This window comes from Theileria parva, chromosome 1, assembly GCF_000165365.1.
Source record: "Theileria parva strain Muguga chromosome 1, complete sequence, whole genome shotgun sequence".
NCBI lineage: Eukaryota > Apicomplexa > Aconoidasida > Piroplasmida > Theileriidae > Theileria > Theileria parva.
The window spans coordinates 1,425,388-1,443,614 of record NC_007344.1 but is presented as its reverse complement, the minus strand read 5'-3'; the positions used below and the strand labels follow the sequence as shown (position 1 = coordinate 1,443,614).

Here is an 18,227-nt window from a genome sequence, read left to right as displayed (position 1 = left end):
TTACGTGTTTACGTGTTATTTACGTGTTAAGATGTTGTTGAATGAGTTTTTGGCGGTATTTGGTAATTATTTCGTCGTAATCTTCAGTGCCAAATTCTAATACAATGTTAGTTTTATGGTATTAGTTATGTATAATTAGCTCCCCTTGGCAGTCCCCCGCCTCACTACTATCCGGGCCAATTCCCGCTTGACTTTGGTTTTCACCCTGGATTTACTATACTCACTCCACTATTCTAACTCAATAACTATTTATTTTGTAGTAAACTGTAGTGATAGGTAAATAGCTCCCTATGGCAGTCCCCCACCCTACTACTATCCGGGCCAGTTCCCGCTTGACATTGGTTTTCATAAGGGATATTATCATACCAATTGCTCTATTCTAACTTATCTAAGTATATAATTCTAGAGTTACGTTGTAGTTCTTGGAGTTGTTGTATGATTTTTTGTTCTTCTTGTATGAGCCAGAGTGGTTTAATATACACAACATTACATCCCATTAACCTAAACTTCTCCAATTCATACACACGACGTATATCAGGCCTACTCTACACACTTTTATCACCAATTAACTATGTAAGTAAGTAGTGATGTGTATAACTAAGTGGTAAGGAGTATAAAAAGTAGTAAGGAGTATAAAAAGTAGTAGTGTAGATACGGTTCGTGGTAGGATTTCGAATTTGTGTGGTTTAATGTGTGCTCTGAGAGAGACTTTATCGTGATGAATGATGGTGACAGTGCCACCAACGGCTTTGATAACATCAACACTTGACTGATCACAACTCGCCACACTAATGTCAATCTTATACGGAAACGGATATCCATTCTACAATTAATATTTACTATAGTTCGGTAAATAGCTCCCCGTGGCAGTCCCCCGCCTCACTACTATCCGGGCCAATTGTCGCTTGACTTTGGCATTCACATGGGATATACATATTTCACTGTACTATTCTAACTGAGTTAACTATGAAATTCTATAAGTGTGTAAAGAAAAGAGTCCCCGGAGGGAGCTGGGGGAGATGAGGGAGCTGTGTGAGCGGATGCAAGCACCGTAACGCACCACGTTGAAAAGATGAACGCCGTGTTTAACTTTGACGCATTTGGAGTCGTGTAAGTGTCGCTGAGTGATAGGAAACCGCACGTCCAACCGGCCACGCTCAATAAAATACCTCAACTTACACAAATTCAACACGTCATACTTAGGATCAAATCTGCATCATTTTACATAATAATAAAGTAAATAAAGGGTAAAATAAGCATAATTAAGGTGTAAAATAAGAAATAAAAGGCTAAAATAACACTAAAATAAGGCTAAAAATAGGTAAAATAGGCATAATTAAGGGTAAATAAAGGGTAAAATAACTAAATAAAGGGTAAAAGGGGTAAAAAGAAAAGAGTGGGCGGGGGATACGGTTGTAGAATGGATTCGGGGAATTTGGGAAGGCGTTTGTAGAGAGGAGTTTGACCGCCTTCAAAGGTTCTACTGTTCGGTTTACTGCCACGTTTCTTTTTATGTTTATGCCTGATTCCTCGGCTATTACACTTTTTACCCACTCCTCTCCTCTTACGTCTCAGTAATCCCTAATCCCATTGTTACACAAATATTAACTAAATTCATCAAAATTAACAATAATTTGTGTAAAATTTGGGTAAATGTGTAAATTGTCAAAAGTTGATCGGGTTACGAAAAATAAATTTTCTCCGTAAATCAATTTCTGCTGCTTCAATAACACATTTACCAAAAAATAATTACAAATTGTAAATAATTGTCAAAAAGGTTGCAAAATGTGTAAATAATGGGGATAACTGTGTAGGTATGAGGAATCTGTGTGAATCATACGTATATTCTGAGATTCCTGGGTTCGATTGGGAAAAGAGGCCGTTTTGAGAATGCGAATCTGCGATTAAAAGGATGTGGCACAAATTTTCCCCTATTCTGCTCACTAAAATGGACTCCCCTCAATATCCCATCACTCTCCACCAAATCTCTTCTCACACTACTAATATTATTATTAGTAGTAGTATTAGCCTGGTTTATGCCTAAAAATAATAATAAAGTTGTTAGTTACGATGTGTATTGAGGAATCTTCCGGTAAATTTTGACACATGGTGAAATTTATTAAACCTACAAAATAATCCCAAACTCCTCAGGAACATTCAAATAATAATTAAAATAATTAAAATATAATAATTAAGAGATTAGATAAAATTATGAAATTCGTGTAGGTAAGATGTTGGGACACCGTGTGACCCTTTTAGGACTACGGGTGTAGCGCTAAATTGGGGTTCCACGCCTCTAAAACTGCGACGATCATTACTCAAGATGTGATCATACAAATTCTCATAACGCTCCATCAAACTCATACCCACACCTGTACGTAACTCCTCTCTATCCTCACTCTCCCCTGTGTCAACTGTGTCATTATTATGTTCCTGGAGATATTCTGACAGGATTGTGTTGATTCGAGTGAAACTGAAGATGTACGGAGTGCCCCAGGGTACAATATTAAGTCCTACTAGCACTTCATAGGGTAACACAATTAACTTCCTCAACTCAGTCCCTATAGGGAAACTATAGTTACAGGATAAAAGAATGAATAATTCGACTTGTGGGAAGTTGTAAAGTTTATTCTCCGTTAAATTGTTCATAGAAAATTGCACACTCTTGCCTCCTCTCAACTCTATCACACGGTGTAACAGAGTTCTCAGGGTGTTACTACCTTTAAGACATTTGGTCAATGTTATTATGCCAAATAGTTTAGTTTGCTTTACCTTTTCTACCATTGCGTAGCGCTTCAGACGGATCCGCTCACACTGTTCATTTACATTACTTAGCTTTATCTCTGGGTTATCATGGGATAATCCAGTGTTAATGGTGATTTGGTAAGTGTTGTGAGGGTACTCCAGGGCTAAACTCTGTAGTACTCTGTCATCTGTTTCTACTGTGGTATACAGTAGTAAAGTACTGTTAGGGTCTGGTAACTCAGTAACAGTAGTCACAGGATCAGTTGATGAGGTAAGTTGGAATAAATTTCTGTTCAACAGTCTGATGGCAGTGGTGTCACGTGGGACGTTGTTATGTGTGAGAAATTTGATGTTGTGATTGAGAAACAGTTGTGAGATTGGCTGTAGTAAGTGATGTAAGGAGTTGTGGTATAGAAATATAACACTTTCAAATCTAACCTTCTGTACCAACTCCTCAACCTAAAAATTAATTCTAGAGTAAACAATACCTTAGATTTGAGATTAGAAAAGTCAATAGAAAGTTTGTAACGGAGAAAAAAAATGTAAAATTGAGTTTCCAGCTCAAAATGACAACTCTCGCCAATGTACACTATACAATCTACAAACACATTTTTTCACTAGTCTAAACACTTAATTACACAATCTATCATTTTTATCGAAAAATAATTAGAAATTTATGGATTTTGGAAATAATTGCAAAAGTTGATCGGGTTACGGAAATAAATTTTCTCCGTAAATCAATTTCTGCTGCTTCAACAACACATTTACCAAAAAATAATTACAAATTGTAAATAATTGTCAAAAAGGTTGCAAAAACTGAATAGAATGGGGTAAGGGATAGAAGTATGTGTGTTACCGGTTTGGAATCTATTGGATGCGATAAGATCAGGGCAGCAATTGCCTGTGAGAACGTCACCGAGGATAAAAAATTGTTTATCCTTTTGTGAATTGAATTTTTCCTGTAAAACGTCACAAAGTCTAATGGACTCGTTTGTATCACTGCATTGAATTAATACCACCTTGAAATTTTTTACAACTATCAACTCCAACAACTCCTCCAAGTTCTCCCAGTCCATTAAAATAATTAATTTATCAAATATAATTAATTATAATTACATATGATCAATTTATTAAATATAATTAATTTAAAATAATTACTACGAAAAAATTATATTAACGACACCACAAATTCCATAATTAAAGGTAAAATAAAATTTTTAATGAAAAAATTGGGAATAATAAGTTTAATAATATTATCATTGGAAGTTGTGGAGAATGTGTAAGTTTCAGGTGTGTAAATTTTTTTTTAGTGATTTATGTCCCAAGGGTAATTTTTTACACAATTTCTATAGCAATTAGGCTGGAGTATGAGTTATGTAACGCCTGAGATATGTGAAGCGCCTTTGTCATACCACGGCCCCTGCTCCAAACATATTATCACCGCCAATAATATCAAAGATAAATCAATTCTACAACATCAGTGCCACGTCAAATGGTATTAAAATTGTATTTTCCAGTTATTTTTCCAGCCCGATCATATCCTAGCGTTTCCCTAACTTTACCTTAATTTCCCACCTAAGAGTAATTGTATAGGGGAGGAACAGAATTATGTGTTAGGGACATGACTAAATGTCCGAAGAACTGGGTTAAAATTGATAATTCCTGCGTTCCAACAGGTGCTTACAGGGGTAATTCCATCACTACAATAATCTTATGGTTTAGGAAACTGTGTGGAAATCCCTGAGGAGATGGAATTAACACAGAAAATACTGTGGTCAATCAAGTGTAACACTCAATTCACGTGCAAAGTAATGATTACTAAGTAATTATTGAGTTAATATTGTCGTAGAATTGTATGAAGAATTATGACGTGAGATGTCCAGAGGTGATTGAATAAGTGTGTAAAAATGTGTAGGAATGGAGGCTGGGTAATTGATGGAGTGTTATGATGTTGTAGTTGGGAGGGACTGTATAGCGCCTGAGGGTTACACCGGGCCATGTCATACCATAGCCAATTTATCCTTCTTCAATCACACAATGAAGGTATTTAGTTGATATATTTATGTATTTTGGGGCTGAGTGGATTGGGTTTAGGAGCAATTTGAGGCGGTTTGTAACGCGGAGTTTCCCTGTAAAACTTAATATCATACGTTAACTGTATACCCCGAGAGGGAGCTAATTAACTATATACTTAGAATTATATACCCCGAGAGGGAGCTACTTTAGTATATACCTAATACCTAATACTATATACCCCAATAGGGAGCTAATTAACTATATAACTATAATACCCCTAGAGGGAGATACTTAACTATATAACTATAATACCCCTAGAGGGAGCTAATAATATACCCCTAGAGGGAGCTAATAATATACCCCTAGAGGGAGCTATCTTAATATATAAGGGAGAGGGAGCTACTTAATTACATACCCCGAGAGGGAGCTAATAATACAGAGGAACTAGGTAAGGGAGAGGGAGCTAATAATATATATGCTAATATACTATGTTACTATAGTGTTAGTAATACGTAAACCCAGACACGTAACACCTATACCTATAATACTATACCTATAATACTATACCTCTAATACTGTATAACTATACTTAAATATATACCCCTAGAGGGAGCTACTTTAACTATACTACATATACTATACTATACTATATATAATATACTATATATAATATACTATATATAATATACTATAGTGTATATAGTATGTGTATAGTATACTGAGTGATTAGATTAATTGTTGTTGTGTGTGGTAAGGATCCATTGGTTGTGTTGGAGTTGATACTGTAGCGAAGGTTTATAGTGGAGCTTTACGGAAATTCTCAAATTTTTAAGGTGGTAAATGAATGATAGGGGTTGGGGTTCTCCTTCAGTGTAGTTCCAGACTACTGTCCCATTGTGTCTAAGTTCAGTACAAATAATGTCATCGTTAGGCGTGTATCTCAATCCAGATTTATAACATAACTGGACTCTGTACTCTAGAGGACTGAGTTGTACAGTTTCTCCCAGTTCATTTCTCTTGTGCAAGGTAAGTTCAGGCGGAATTTCGATGGTTTGTACAATAGAGTTGGGATTTTTTGAATAGAGTAAAAGGATTTTATCCTCAAAAATAATTTCAATTCTTCCACTATCTATGGCGTAAACTACATGGAGTGGTTCCTCACCAGTTCTACAACTCCAAATTACTCTATCAGCATATTTAACAAGGGTACACACTCCATTTGTGAGAGTATAAACAATTTTAACATCACCCCTGACACTAAGTTGTACACTATAATCTTCGGAACTTAGTTCTCTAGTGTTACCCTCGTATTCACTGAGTAGTCTGATTGGTGGAATTGGATAGTGTTCCTCAGTAAGCTCATCTCTTTTCAGTACGTAATAAGTAAATTTATGCTGAAATTGGAGATGTAGTCTGATGGCATATCCAAAGTAACATTTTACAGTTTCGGGAATTGACTGACCTGGATTACGCCTCCAAATAACATTTTCACGGTACTTAACAAGGTCAAATTCTACATTTTGATAGTCAAGTAAGAACTTTTGTCCATTTCCTTGAATCACACTGTCCATGTAAATTGGAATTAACCCACCCAGGTCCTCAGCGTAATGCCTTAAATACCAAGGCTTTTGAGACTCATTAATCCATTTATTATTCACCTTTGTACACTTAACAAATCTGTTACTCTCCACCAACATGCTGCCATCTGTCAAACTGTACACCAAAGTCCTGATAAAGTTTGGGTTTTTATTATTATTCCTCCATACAGGACGATCTCCGAACTTTACCTCGACACATTTCATACCCTCTTTTACTCTAAACACAAAATGTATACCTCCTACCATGGTTAACTCGATACTGTATTGGTCACTGGACAATGTAGCAGATCCACTGGAATTTCCCCTTCTGCACAGTTTTATCGGTGGAATAACATAGTGTTCCTCGGTCCACTTGTTGTTTTCCAGCCTGTACACAGAGAATTTGGTGGGAGTTCCGAAGACTAAAATCTTCTGTTCCCTGTAGAAGTCAATTGATTCAATAAGTTCTCTAACACAATTCCTTCTAAACCTCTTGCTCAGGAACTTTTTATCAAGCTTGTAACGGTAAATGTTATTATTAGAAGTCGAATTATATCCATTGCATAAGATAATTTTGTGCCAGTTTTCCTGGAACAACCTTAGTATGTCCCTGTCATTCTTTCCCAGTAATTCAATTCTAATAACAATATTAGGTAAATTAGAACTTTCTAATGTCATTTCTTGAGGTATTGAACAATTTTCAGATTGCTGCTCTATAGGCTCAAGCCTGGGTATATTGAGGCTGGTGGAGCCACCGTCAACCTCCTCTATACTGGGCTCTATAGCATTTTGAACCGGAATTAACTCATTTTTACGAGGTTTTTTAGCCTTGTTAACTATTCTATTATCATTTTGAACTCTTCTTTTTAGAGACACAGGACGTTCAATCTCACCATCATCGACCTGAGGATTCTCCAAATCCAGTCTCTCCATCCTTAATTTAGAGAACATAAGATACATTTGATTATATCTCAGGTGAAATGCCAAATATTTAGGAAATTCCTTAGCATCGGACGGTAGTCTCCAGCAAAGTTTGCCGTCAAACCAGACCTTCCTACACTTAAACTTAAACTCAGTTACGACAATTAATTCATACAATTCTACGTCACACTGGAGGTAATTGTAATCTCTGCCATCAACATCTGTGAAAAGTAATTTGGCAATGTCATATCTGAGATGAGTGACACTGTACCAAGGCTCGTGTAAACCATTTTTTCTTATTACAAATGGTTTACCATTTCTCATAATGGCAAGAAATTGCGGATATCCAAACTGAATCACTTGCCAATACATTTTTAACAATATTATTTATAACTCAGTTAGTTCTATCAGGACACGTCAATTTAGCTAGCCAATTGTCATAAACCCTTAGTAAAGCATCTCTTAATACTATTAATTAACTATTTTAAGGCATTAATTTAAGTAATTTAACAGCTAATTAATGTATATTTAAGGGTAAAAAATATGTTAATGTCTGGGACTGGGCGCAAGGTTCTGCACACGTGAAATCACTTTCCCAAACCATTAATACTTTAATTTTATTACTCAAAAACATCAACTTTTACTCTAAATAACTAATTTTATTATTATCTTAAACTTATTTGACACGGTAAAATTAATATTTCTGTGTGTAGGATGGAGTTGGCGCAGCTGATACTAATAATATTATGTGTAAGTAAATAATTAAATTATTAATTATGTAACAGATTTTAAGGCTGGGAAAATGTCTGGACAACGGATTTTTGAACCCGAAATTTGGAAATTTCGAGTCCCGTTTTGTGCCGGTGGTGTTGGACTTGAGATTTGAGCATTCCACGAGTGTTTTTGAGCATTTTGACCGGGAAAACTCCCAGGAATACATTGCAAGGGAAGGATTTGCCTTTGATAAAATTGTCGAAAAGTATCCCCTCAAACACAGTTTTAAGCTCATTTACAAGGCTAATAAGATTAGTGAACGCGTTAGCAGAGTGATAAAATACACCCAGTGCAGTGAAATCACTGCGGTCTCACTGTTTCTAATCAACGGCGACTTCAAGAGAATTGAGAAAATTAACTTCCAATGGGTTGAGTTGAAGAATCTAACAGTTGACATAAGTAATTACAAGAATGTTGACACGGCAAAATACGTTGTGCAACACTCAAGCAGCCATGAGCTGATGCAAGATGGTCAAGGGTTAATAAAGAAATTCCTCGACTACAAACCTGTCACAGTGTTACTAATCAACAAAGTCATTGAGTCCAATCCTGACACGCGTGTGGTTGATGTAATTTGGGAAACTGATAACACGTTGTTGATGGCGTATGAAGTCTCAGTGTGTGCATATTTGTCAATGAAGTACATGGCAATTTTGCATAAAAATTACAATTTTACGTTATTTGTCTGGGATAACAGGGGGAAGCTCTGGAGTAACATGACGAAACATAGATTTAACATGAGAGAACTAAAATTCTATTTTGAAGATAAAAATGATCTAAAATCTATAGAACAGCTGAGTAAAAGTTATGTTGTGTATTTGAATCATTTTAAGTATGTGCTGGACTTTAATTTTGATGAGAAATGGAGGGAAAGGTTTGGCCCTAAACTGGCCCGGAATTTACAGTACAATCTTCTGGAAAATAGCATTAGTATCCAGTTCCAAAGTTCGATAAAAATAACTCTAGAGTCAAATATAAGAAATATTAAGCTCGTGAATGATAAAATGGAGGGAGTTGCTAGAGTTGTCAGATCAGGATTAATGTGTAAAAGACCGTTTAAATATGAGTTTCCGGAATATTACGAATTTGTCAATAACATTGACATGTCAATTGATTCCTATGTTGATCCCGTTCAAGCGTTTCTGGAATCTTCTAGTCAAGCTCAAGATGAAAATGTGTTGGAAGAAAGTGATAGAAAAACATATGAAGAATCTGTTGAAAGATCAACAGATTCTGAAGACGATGCCACATTTGTAGAATTGGACATTACAATAAGAAAACCTAAAAAAGGAATTGTATACCGAAAAAGTGATAAGTATATCGAATACACATGCGGGCTAGGGTTTGGCATTACTAATATCATAGAATCCACTCATAAGGATCAGATTTCTGGTAGTGAGGGAGCTACTGTAGAATCCTCAGGTACTGAAGAAGCCACTATTAGTCTGGACGAAACGCTTAAATCGATAGATGAGACACTAAATTTCATCGATCAAACGCTTAGTTCTATAGATAAAAAGCTCACTGTTCTGGAAAATAACGAGAATCTAAGGGATAAATCCACAGATTTATCGTATAAGATCCCCAAATCTCTGGATGAAAAGTACAATTTTCTACAAAAACACACGAGATCTCTCACTGAAAAATATAATTCTCTTTTCAAAAAACATAACTCACCAGATAAAACCACTGATAAATCCTCTAACACCACTGATAACACCCCGAATACTGTGGATAAACCCACCAATAGTATGGATAAACCTACTAATAGTATGGATAAGAGGTTGATTTGGTCAACTGACAACTATGACGAGCCTATAGTGAGGGTAATATTATTTGATGGTCCTGGAGTTAAATACCTCTTGGGACAAAAGAGAAACTATACAATTCATTTCTTCAGTTGTATGGATAATTGGCAGGAGATAACTGGGAAAACGTTAAATTTGGGCACTTTGAGGATGATTGACAGGCGTGGCGATGAGATCAGATATCCAAATATTATTACTCATTTCACTAAATTTCAACTTTACGTTAAACCTTACGCAGCTTGTCATAGGATAATGTATAAAGAGCAGGAAATTTGGGCATCTAGAGAGAAGGGCGTGATCACAGAACTGGACTTTCTCATACTCCAAATACTCGAAAATAAAGTTAATTTATACTTTAGAGATAAAACCGTCAAGAGATTTAAACTCTCCAACGGGCAAATATCCCTAATATCCAAAGGGAATTCCACATACAAACAACATTAACCTTACCCTAATATACTCATACTACTATACACATATATAATATATAGTATATATAGTATATAGTATAGTATATGTATAGTATATAGAGTATAATATATAGGTAATTCTAAGGCATTAAAACCCTAAATAACCTCTAAAATATGCTTAAAATGTGTAAAATAGCTCTAATTAACACCTAAATACCTCTAAATTAGTACTGAAATAAGCCTAAAATATAGATAAATTAACCCTAAATTACCTCTAAATAACCCTAGATAAGGCCTAAAATACCTCTAAATACCTCTAAAAAACCTCTAAAATACTACTAAAATTAACCTAAAATAGGCCTAAATTACGCCTAAATTACCTTTAAATAACACTAAAATATGGTTAAAATACTCTAAATAAGCTCTAAATTATGCCTAAATAAGCTATAAATTAGCTCTAAATTATGCTCAAAATGTGTAAAATAGCTCTAAATTATGCTCAAAATGTGTAAAATAGCTCTAAATAACCTCTAAATACTACTAAATTAACCTCTAAATAATACTAATTAGCACATAATTAACCCCTAAGAACACACAAATGAACTGTATAAAAGTGTATAAAAAGTGTATAAATTAGTCTTGATAATATTTTTTAGCGTGTTCTGCGTACTTTTCGGGTGAAACTGCCTCGACTACGATGGGCATGAAGCCGTGTAAAGTACCGCACATTTCACTGCACTGGCCGTAGAAAACGCCTTCCCTTAGGATAAAAGTGTTAATCCTCGTTAGTCTTCCGGGAACAGCGTCCACTTTAATACCCAGTGACGGCACTGACCAGGAGTGTAAAACATCAGTAGCAGTTACTAAAAATCTTATATGAGTTCTTGTAGGCAATGTGAGTCGTTTGTCTACTTCCAGCTGACGTAACATTCCAGGCTGTAAATCTTCGTCCGTGACTAAATTGGACTGAAATGAGTAATACTTCGGGATAAGTTCGGGGTTGTCCAAGTATTTCTTAGGGATTGGGTAACGCTCCCTAGAACGCTCCAAATCACTGTCCAACAACGGACCTTCCGCATACACATTACCCAAAATACTTTCCAATATCCCTCTCAACATTGATTTATTTTATTATTAAAATTTTCATCATTTAAAATAAATTTAACAATTTAAATAAATAAATTTGTGAACCCGACAGTATAAATAAAAATATATATAATAAATATAAAAATAAATATAATAAATATAATAATAAATTAGTATATAAAAATTAGTATTAAAAGGTTATGGATTGAATCTGAGTGTTTTTTTAACTGTGGCGGTGTTTGGTTGATAAAGTGTGTTGAAGGGTTCAATGACTTTACCATTTACAACCTCAACTTTACGTATCATTTCTAGTCTTCTTCTCACCTTTTCATCGGATAAACTTGTTTCGTCCACCGTCTCAATATTTCCCTCCTCATACCACTAAATATTAATTAATTAATTAATTGTGTTTACGGGTTTTGTGTTGATTTGTATTTTATTTATTAAATTTCCATCTTTGTCAATTAGTCCCATTTTCCTACCGTACTACTCATTTATTACTATTTACTTTTTACGTATATTATTAACTATGTAAATGTGTAAAAAATGTGTAAAAAAGACACATTAGTGTGTAAAAAATGTGTAAAAATGTGTAAATGTGTAAGAATGTGTAAGAAATGTGTAGTGATACGTTATGATATTTGCGATAATCTCTTCGGGTTGATTTCATGAGGTTTAGAATGTGATTTAACTTGTCAATTCCCACAGGTTTCGCAGGATATATCTCGTTCTCTCTACAGAAATTATTATTACGTAATTGGTACTATCAACTGGTAATTAACTAAATTGATCAAAATTAACAATAATTTATGTTAATTGGGGGTTAAAAAAATAAAATGCAAAAGTTGATCGGGTTACGATTTACCGAGGAAAATAACTATCTAATCTGCTGCAGTAACTACACATTTACCAAAAAACAATTAACAAATGTAAAATAAATATCAAAAAGGTTGCAAATTGTAAAATAATGGGGATGTGTAAATAACTAGTATAGATATGAGGAACTAGTAACCGAGGGACAAAGAGAGTCCCATTGGGGTGGCTATCTGTAGAAACTACATAGATAAGCGTATGCAAGCACCGTAACGTACGTGTTAACAAGTTCTATATATGCTAATGGAGCTGAATCTCTTTGTCTGAGTTTGTATTGATTAACAACGCGGGTGAAGAAGAACTGTCGGTCTTTATAGAGAGGAACATATTTTTCATATAATAAACTTCGACACTCTGGCGTTCTTATCACACTCTCCACCAACAAATCTGAGTCCTCAGTATCTAACAATTTCACAAAGTTAATTATATATTTAACTAATTATATATTTAACTAATTATATATTTAACTAATTATATATTTAACTAACTACGTATTTAAGTTATTACGTATTTAACTAATTATATATTTAACAAATTGTATAATTGAGTGATTGTGTAATTGAGTGATTACGTATTTTGGCGTGATAAATGAGTTCTTCGACGTATTGTTGTAATTCTTTGGCTCTTGGTAGGGTTAATTCTAGCCTCCCGTTCCTTATTAATTTGTCCACATTGTTTCTACAATATTATTTTCCCAGGGTAATCAGAAAATATAAAGCCCTAACTCCCATGGTATAACTAAGTAATTAAGTAATTAAGTAATTAACGAGTTGGTGAGAGAATAATTGGGGGAATAACTGGATAACTGAGTGGGTACAAGCACCGTAACGGAATACCTGATCCAGTCATAGGATTTATTCGGCTGTCCCCGGAATTTACGAAAAACGCGAGTCCGCAAACCCAAACTCACAAACTTACAAGTCACACTAAATCCCATACAAATATTTATACTAGTGGATAATGTGCCGGTGGAATCTGTGGTGACGTTATATTAATTCAATTTTATATTTTCACATTTTCAAAATTTTATTTATTTTAAATATTTTAAATTATTTTAAAAATTTTAAATTATTTTAAATATTTTTAAATTTTTCAAAATTTCCAAATCTCGCTCCCTCTCCCCTAATCTCCCTCCCTTTACTCTAATACTACTCCTACTATAATAACATAAAACAGATTAGTATGTGTTGAGTATGGGCGGTGGTAAGTCACAGAAGGGCGGGAAGCATGGTACCATAGGTCGTACGTTAGCTCATGACATTCTATACCGTCAGCAGTCGCAATCTCTCAATAGTATTCTCGTTAGAAAAGAGAATTCTGTGTATGAGAGGAATGATTTGGACGAGTATATCATTGGGAAACTGAACAATTTGGAGCAATTCCTGAGTAACAGAAAAGTGCTCAGGGAAGTTAAAAACACATCCCTGACATCGGAGTTACTCAGTTGTATACAGAATAGTATCCAAAATAGTTTACAAAGTGATGAAAATGAGTTCCCGGAGATCCCCGTGCCCCGGAGGATATACCACTTCACAACACAGGAAAAGGTACTGATAACAAAGTTAAATAGAGAAAGAGAGAAGAATAACAGTAGAAAATACTTTAAAAGGAGAAATAAGAAGATCGTAGACCAGTTCATGCACGGGCATTTGGTCAAATCTGTACACACCCCGAGGCGTATCATTAATAGAAATAACTCCGTAAATAGTTTGAGTTCTCCTGCAGGGGTTAATTTTACCCTAAATTCACAACACTCTGAAGATAGTGTAGGGGATGTGGAAACGCCACTGAGAGATGATTCCACAGAAGACACTGAAGACACTGTAGACAGTACCATGGATACTCCTAGCAATACAAGGGATAGTGTAGGATCTGGAGAAGATGTGGACAGTACAGATCCCGTGGAACCTAACCCCGTAACGGAAGACGCCGTAACGGAAACCCCGGTAACTTCATATATAAACTACGTAATATCCGAGAGTAAGAGGATAAGAATAGAGAATTTGAGTGTGGAGGAGTGGGACCGGATAGAGTTGCGTAACTTTTACAAGTGGCGCAGTATTTTGAGTGAGGTTGAACTCCGTGAAAAAAGTACAATGACGCCGTATGAGAAGAACTTGGAGTTCTGGCGTCAGCTGTGGCGCGTGATTGAGCGGAGTCACCTGGTGCTAATCATCCTAGACGCAAGAGACCCGCTCTTCTTCAGAGTCAAAGACCTCGAAAATTATATCAAACAAATCAATCAACATAAACACGTATTCCACTTTTTTACCCTATTTTTAGTACTATTTAAGCATATTTTAGTCATTTTAGGGCTATTTTAAGCATATTTTTACCCATTTTTAGCTTTATTTTGGTCTTATTTTAGGCATAATTTAGGCATAATTTAGGCATATTTTTACACATTTTTGAGCTATTTTAGTCAAATTTTATGCATATTTAGGGGTTATTTAGCTCTATTTTGGTCTTATTTGGTCTTATTTTCAGCTATTTTTAGTGTTATTTAGCTCTTATTTATCTTTAGTTTGGTCTTTATTTAGTCATTTTTTAGTACTATTTTTATCTATTTTTAGTGTTATTTTAAGCATATTTAGGCTTAATTTAGGGGTTATTTAGTCATATTTAGTCATTTTTTACCTCTATTTTAGAGTTTATTTATGTGTTTTTTAGTCATTTTAGTACTATTTTAGTCATTTTTTATCTCTTAAATACGCATATTTTACCCTTAATTAGTCATATTTTACCCCTTAATTACGCATATTTTGCCCCTTAATTAAGCATATTTAATCATTTTCTGTAGTTTATATTGGTACTGAATAAGGCCGATTTCTTAACTGAGGACTTAAGGACCAAGTGGGCTCACTACTTCAAATCACAAGTTTCAACTTAGTTACTCATTTTTACACCTGTTTAATCCCCTTCAGGGCGTTGATTACCTGTTCTTTTCTACCCTAAATTCAAATTCCAACACTGTCAACAGTGTCAACAGTGTCAGTAGTGTCAACACCTGTTCCATAACTGAGTACCCCGATTTGGACAGTAGGATATATAATGTTGAGTTATTATTGGAGAGGATAAAGTATTATAAGAGAGTGAGTGTTGACGTGGAAGAGAAGTACGTGGTTGGGTTTGTGGGATATCCGAACGTTGGCAAGAGTTCACTGATAAACTGTTTAATGGAGAGTACCAGGACATGTGTAGGAACACAACCTGGGAAAACTAAACACATTCAAACACTACCACTCAAGAATTCTGACATTATCCTATGCGACTGTCCAGGCACTATACTACTCAGTTCATTTACACTAAGATATTAGTTAATTATTGGTGTAGGATTGATATTCCCGAATTTGGTGTCTACAAAGTATCATTTGCTGATTAATAGTATTATCTCCACGGCACATTTCAAGTAAGTTACGCCGTTACGGTGCTTGCTAACGCTCACACATTTATTACACAGCTCCCTCTCCCTCTACTCATTAATTACTCAATTCCACTAACCATATTTACTAATACATACATTTATAGTATACTAATAGTAATAGTATAGTAATAGTATGGGTATATAGTTAGGGTACTGAGGGTATTGTCTGGGCCGTGTCAAGCTGTACTGTAGCACCGTTACACAGTTAATTCCCACTTTATAATAATTTTCTGATTCTCAACAATGATTAATTTGTTGATTTGGGTTGAAATTAGTTAAAAATAAAAATTTTGAATTTTGGCCAAATGGCCCGGACCCAAAAGTGACATTTGGGTTCCTGAAAAATGAAAAATTTTCGACTATTCCGGAAATTAAATTAAACAATTCTAACACATTCCTATTGATGTTTTAGTCATAAAAATGCTTTTATTTTGCTTTAAAATGTTGTTAATTAGTATAGAAAATTAGGATTAATTATGTACTCCAGCACTGTACCATGGTACTTTTAACCACTATTATCCATCTGTTAGAGCTAAAATTTCCAGTTATTACCCTAAATTAACACTAAATTTACCTTAAATTATCCTAAATTAATTAGATTTCTGAGCTAACTAAACCTAGAACCCTCCCCTAAATTAACAAAATAAATATAAAATTCCCTAATTATAACTCTAAAACAACTAAAATTATCCTGTCTAAATAGCTAAAATACTAAATTTACCACTTACTTACTACTGTTGCTATGTGCTTGACTCCCCGACAACCCAGTCCCCTATTTACACTACTAAAACTTGTATAATACTATTGTATGTTTAATTTAGGGGTGACATGACTGTGGCTGTGCAGTTGATATGTAATTTAATACCGCACCAAGTCTGTAAACGATACGACATTGACATCAATCAGTGTCTCATCACTCTGAAACATACTAACACTACGTCCAATAGTGTGAATAATACTAACACTACTTCCAATAGTGTGAATAACACTAACACTACGTCCAAAAGTGTGAATGCTGACGGAATGAGTGAAGGGGTGAGAGTATTGTACAGTGTGAAGGTATTGGAGGAGTTGTGTAAGAATAGGAATTACATTTCAGCCGGTAAAGGTGGTCAACTAGACCACACCAGAGCAGCCAAACTCATCATCAACGATTTCACTCAAGGGCATTTACTATACTGCAAACTACCTCCCACCAACACTAGCTATACACTGAGTAATAGTATTGACAGTGTAGAAAGTGGGAACAGTGTAGAAAATGGGAATAGTGTTGAAAGTTCTGAGGGTTTGGTGGATGTAATGGAGAAGATGAGGATTAAGACTTTGGGCGAGTCTAAACAGGATGAGGATAATGTTAATAAATGGCTAAAACAACAGATACACAAGGTTTGCTTTGCGGTGCTTGTACTAAAAGTTGTATAGTTTACTCCCTCCAGGACTCCTATTTACTCCCCTACTACACACTTACTTATTTACACACTTACTTATTTACTCCCTTACTATTTACACACTAATTTACACACTGTAAATATTTGTAGGAGGATAAAGTGAGAATAACAAAGAGGAAGATGCGATTTTTAATCAAGGGGAAGAGAAAGAACCCCTCATAATCTCCCCAAAAACATCTAATCTACTACATAACATACTAATTATACAATACTATCTACAGTATAATACTATGTATAATATTGTGTTAATGTGGAAGATCGAATTGTGTGTAGTAATTTGGGAAGACGAGAGTGTTGGTGTTTTCTGCGAGAATTACAGAGATTGGATAGGGTTCGTTTTCATTGTGTATCCAGACGCTTTTGCCTAGAATTTGTAACCCTAAGCAGGGATCCTCCTCATTAAACAAACATGCCTCTGTGTCACCATTTTCTATGAACTTCCAGTCGTCAGGTTTTTCAAGTAATTTCCCAGGCTCCACCCAGTCAGTCAAATACCCCTCCATACTCAAGTTCTCCAATCTATTCTCCTTAAACAATAAATTCATAGTGTTGTTCTTCAAATTGAATAGTATTTCAGTGGGTAATCCTTGGTAAGGTTCCATGCAATAGGACCATAGTAACTTGTCACCCATCTTAATGTGGTAGCAGAGGAAAAGAGTAATAATCCTAATGGTAAACCCATGTAGAAATGCTGGACACTGAGAGAACTTTGTTAAATTCAATTCTAAGTCATAGAGTTCCAAATCATCCAAGTTGTGTCTAGTGTGTGTTATGTCGTCCCACTCACCTTGAGTGTCAGTTCTGGAGTAGAGAACAGGTTTCCCATTCTTGGTCTCAGCTTTATACTGTAATTCCGCAGCCATAATTAACAATATTAGTATTATTTTGAGTGTTTCGGAGGGTCCAGTAAGGCGTTGGTAGGGCCAGTACATTCTTACCAATACCTATAAAATTTGTAATTTAGGCTTTAATTATACTGTAAATAACTTGTAAATATTATTACAATACTTATTTAAGGTGTAGTAATTGTGTATAGTGTACTTTAGTATTGTACCTAGGATACTCCTACTAATATACATATATACACAGTATATAATATATATTATAGTATATTATACATAGTATATTAGTATAGTAGTATAATT

The 18,227-nt window shown here is 34.9% G+C and overlaps 9 protein-coding genes across 9 annotated transcripts; 3 read left to right on the top strand and 6 right to left on the bottom strand.

The window, feature by feature from the left end:
* Nucleotides 1–2,157, bottom strand: mrpl10 (54S ribosomal protein L10; the record flags this gene model as incomplete). The annotated part of the gene is made up of 7 exons (XM_061305223.1): nucleotides 1–96; nucleotides 413–545; nucleotides 656–823; nucleotides 1,061–1,211; nucleotides 1,412–1,581; nucleotides 1,841–2,040; nucleotides 2,070–2,157. 7 exons carry the CDS (start codon nucleotides 2,155–2,157, stop codon nucleotides 20–22), a joined length of 987 nt encoding a protein of 328 aa, XP_061161992.1. The 3' UTR covers nucleotides 1–19.
* Nucleotides 2,158–2,199: 42 nt separating this feature from the next.
* On the bottom strand, nucleotides 2,200–3,924 carry dph2 (diphthamide biosynthesis enzyme Dph1/Dph2 domain protein; the record flags this gene model as incomplete). The annotated part of the gene is made up of 3 exons (XM_061305190.1): nucleotides 3,602–3,924; nucleotides 3,234–3,343; nucleotides 2,200–3,204 (listed from the first exon to the last, which is right to left on the bottom strand). Exons 1-3 carry the CDS (start codon nucleotides 3,819–3,821, stop codon nucleotides 2,200–2,202), a joined length of 1,335 nt encoding a protein of 444 aa, XP_061161991.1. The 5' UTR covers nucleotides 3,822–3,924.
* Nucleotides 3,925–3,965: 41 nt separating this feature from the next.
* TpMuguga_01g02150 (uncharacterized protein) lies at nucleotides 3,966–4,887 on the top strand (the record flags this gene model as incomplete). Its single annotated transcript, XM_061305189.1, has 9 exons — nucleotides 3,966–4,024; nucleotides 4,056–4,072; nucleotides 4,105–4,240; nucleotides 4,339–4,433; nucleotides 4,468–4,553; nucleotides 4,595–4,630; nucleotides 4,661–4,673; nucleotides 4,703–4,788; nucleotides 4,840–4,887. The coding sequence occupies 9 exons, from the start codon at nucleotides 3,966–3,968 to the stop codon at nucleotides 4,885–4,887; spliced, it is 576 nt and encodes a 191-aa protein (XP_061161990.1).
* Nucleotides 4,888–5,492: 605 nt separating this feature from the next.
* On the bottom strand, nucleotides 5,493–7,631 carry TpMuguga_01g00685 (uncharacterized protein; the record flags this gene model as incomplete). Its single annotated transcript, XM_761113.1, has 1 exon — nucleotides 5,493–7,631. One exon carries the CDS (start codon nucleotides 7,629–7,631, stop codon nucleotides 5,493–5,495), a length of 2,139 nt encoding a protein of 712 aa, XP_766206.1.
* An 863-nt stretch (nucleotides 7,632–8,494) lies between these two features.
* Nucleotides 8,495–10,285, top strand: TpMuguga_01g00684 (uncharacterized protein; the record flags this gene model as incomplete). Its single annotated transcript, XM_761112.1, has 1 exon — nucleotides 8,495–10,285. The coding sequence occupies one exon, from the start codon at nucleotides 8,495–8,497 to the stop codon at nucleotides 10,283–10,285; it is 1,791 nt and encodes a 596-aa protein (XP_766205.1).
* Nucleotides 10,286–10,884: 599 nt separating this feature from the next.
* On the bottom strand, nucleotides 10,885–11,370 carry COX2 (Cytochrome C oxidase subunit II periplasmic domain protein; the record flags this gene model as incomplete). Its single annotated transcript, XM_761111.2, has 1 exon — nucleotides 10,885–11,370. One exon carries the CDS (start codon nucleotides 11,368–11,370, stop codon nucleotides 10,885–10,887), a length of 486 nt encoding a protein of 161 aa, XP_766204.2.
* Nucleotides 11,371–11,535: 165 nt separating this feature from the next.
* On the bottom strand, nucleotides 11,536–13,147 carry TpMuguga_01g02130 (Ribosomal protein L17 family protein; the record flags this gene model as incomplete). Its single annotated transcript, XM_061305185.1, has 6 exons — nucleotides 11,536–11,718; nucleotides 11,752–11,823; nucleotides 11,969–12,071; nucleotides 12,429–12,612; nucleotides 12,782–12,888; nucleotides 13,047–13,147. The coding sequence occupies 6 exons, from the start codon at nucleotides 13,145–13,147 to the stop codon at nucleotides 11,536–11,538; spliced, it is 750 nt and encodes a 249-aa protein (XP_061161989.1).
* A 76-nt stretch (nucleotides 13,148–13,223) lies between these two features.
* Nucleotides 13,224–17,267, top strand: lsg1 (50S ribosome-binding GTPase family protein). The gene is made up of 6 exons (XM_061305040.1): nucleotides 13,224–14,465; nucleotides 15,011–15,088; nucleotides 15,135–15,489; nucleotides 15,544–15,619; nucleotides 16,456–17,020; nucleotides 17,173–17,267. The coding sequence occupies exons 1-6, from the start codon at nucleotides 13,404–13,406 to the stop codon at nucleotides 17,242–17,244; spliced, it is 2,208 nt and encodes a 735-aa protein (XP_061161614.1). The 5' UTR covers nucleotides 13,224–13,403; the 3' UTR covers nucleotides 17,245–17,267.
* Nucleotides 17,268–17,327: 60 nt separating this feature from the next.
* Nucleotides 17,328–18,014, bottom strand: TpMuguga_01g00680 (uncharacterized protein; the record flags this gene model as incomplete). The annotated part of the gene is made up of 1 exon (XM_761108.1): nucleotides 17,328–18,014. The coding sequence occupies one exon, from the start codon at nucleotides 18,012–18,014 to the stop codon at nucleotides 17,328–17,330; it is 687 nt and encodes a 228-aa protein (XP_766201.1).
* Between the last annotated feature and the right edge of the window lie 213 nt (nucleotides 18,015–18,227).

Bases quoted from the DNA above. Each gene is read 5' to 3' on its own strand.
- lsg1 (XM_061305040.1), top strand. From the start codon at position 13,404: ATGGGCGGTGGTAAGTCACAGAAGGGCGGGAAGCATGGTACCATAGGT. The intron at 15,089-15,134 runs GTTTCAACTTAG...AATCCCCTTCAG, and splicing joins CTCACTACTTCAAATCACAA to GGCGTTGATTACCTGTTCTT. The intron at 17,021-17,172 runs GTTTGCTTTGCG...AAATATTTGTAG, and splicing joins TAAAACAACAGATACACAAG to GAGGATAAAGTGAGAATAAC.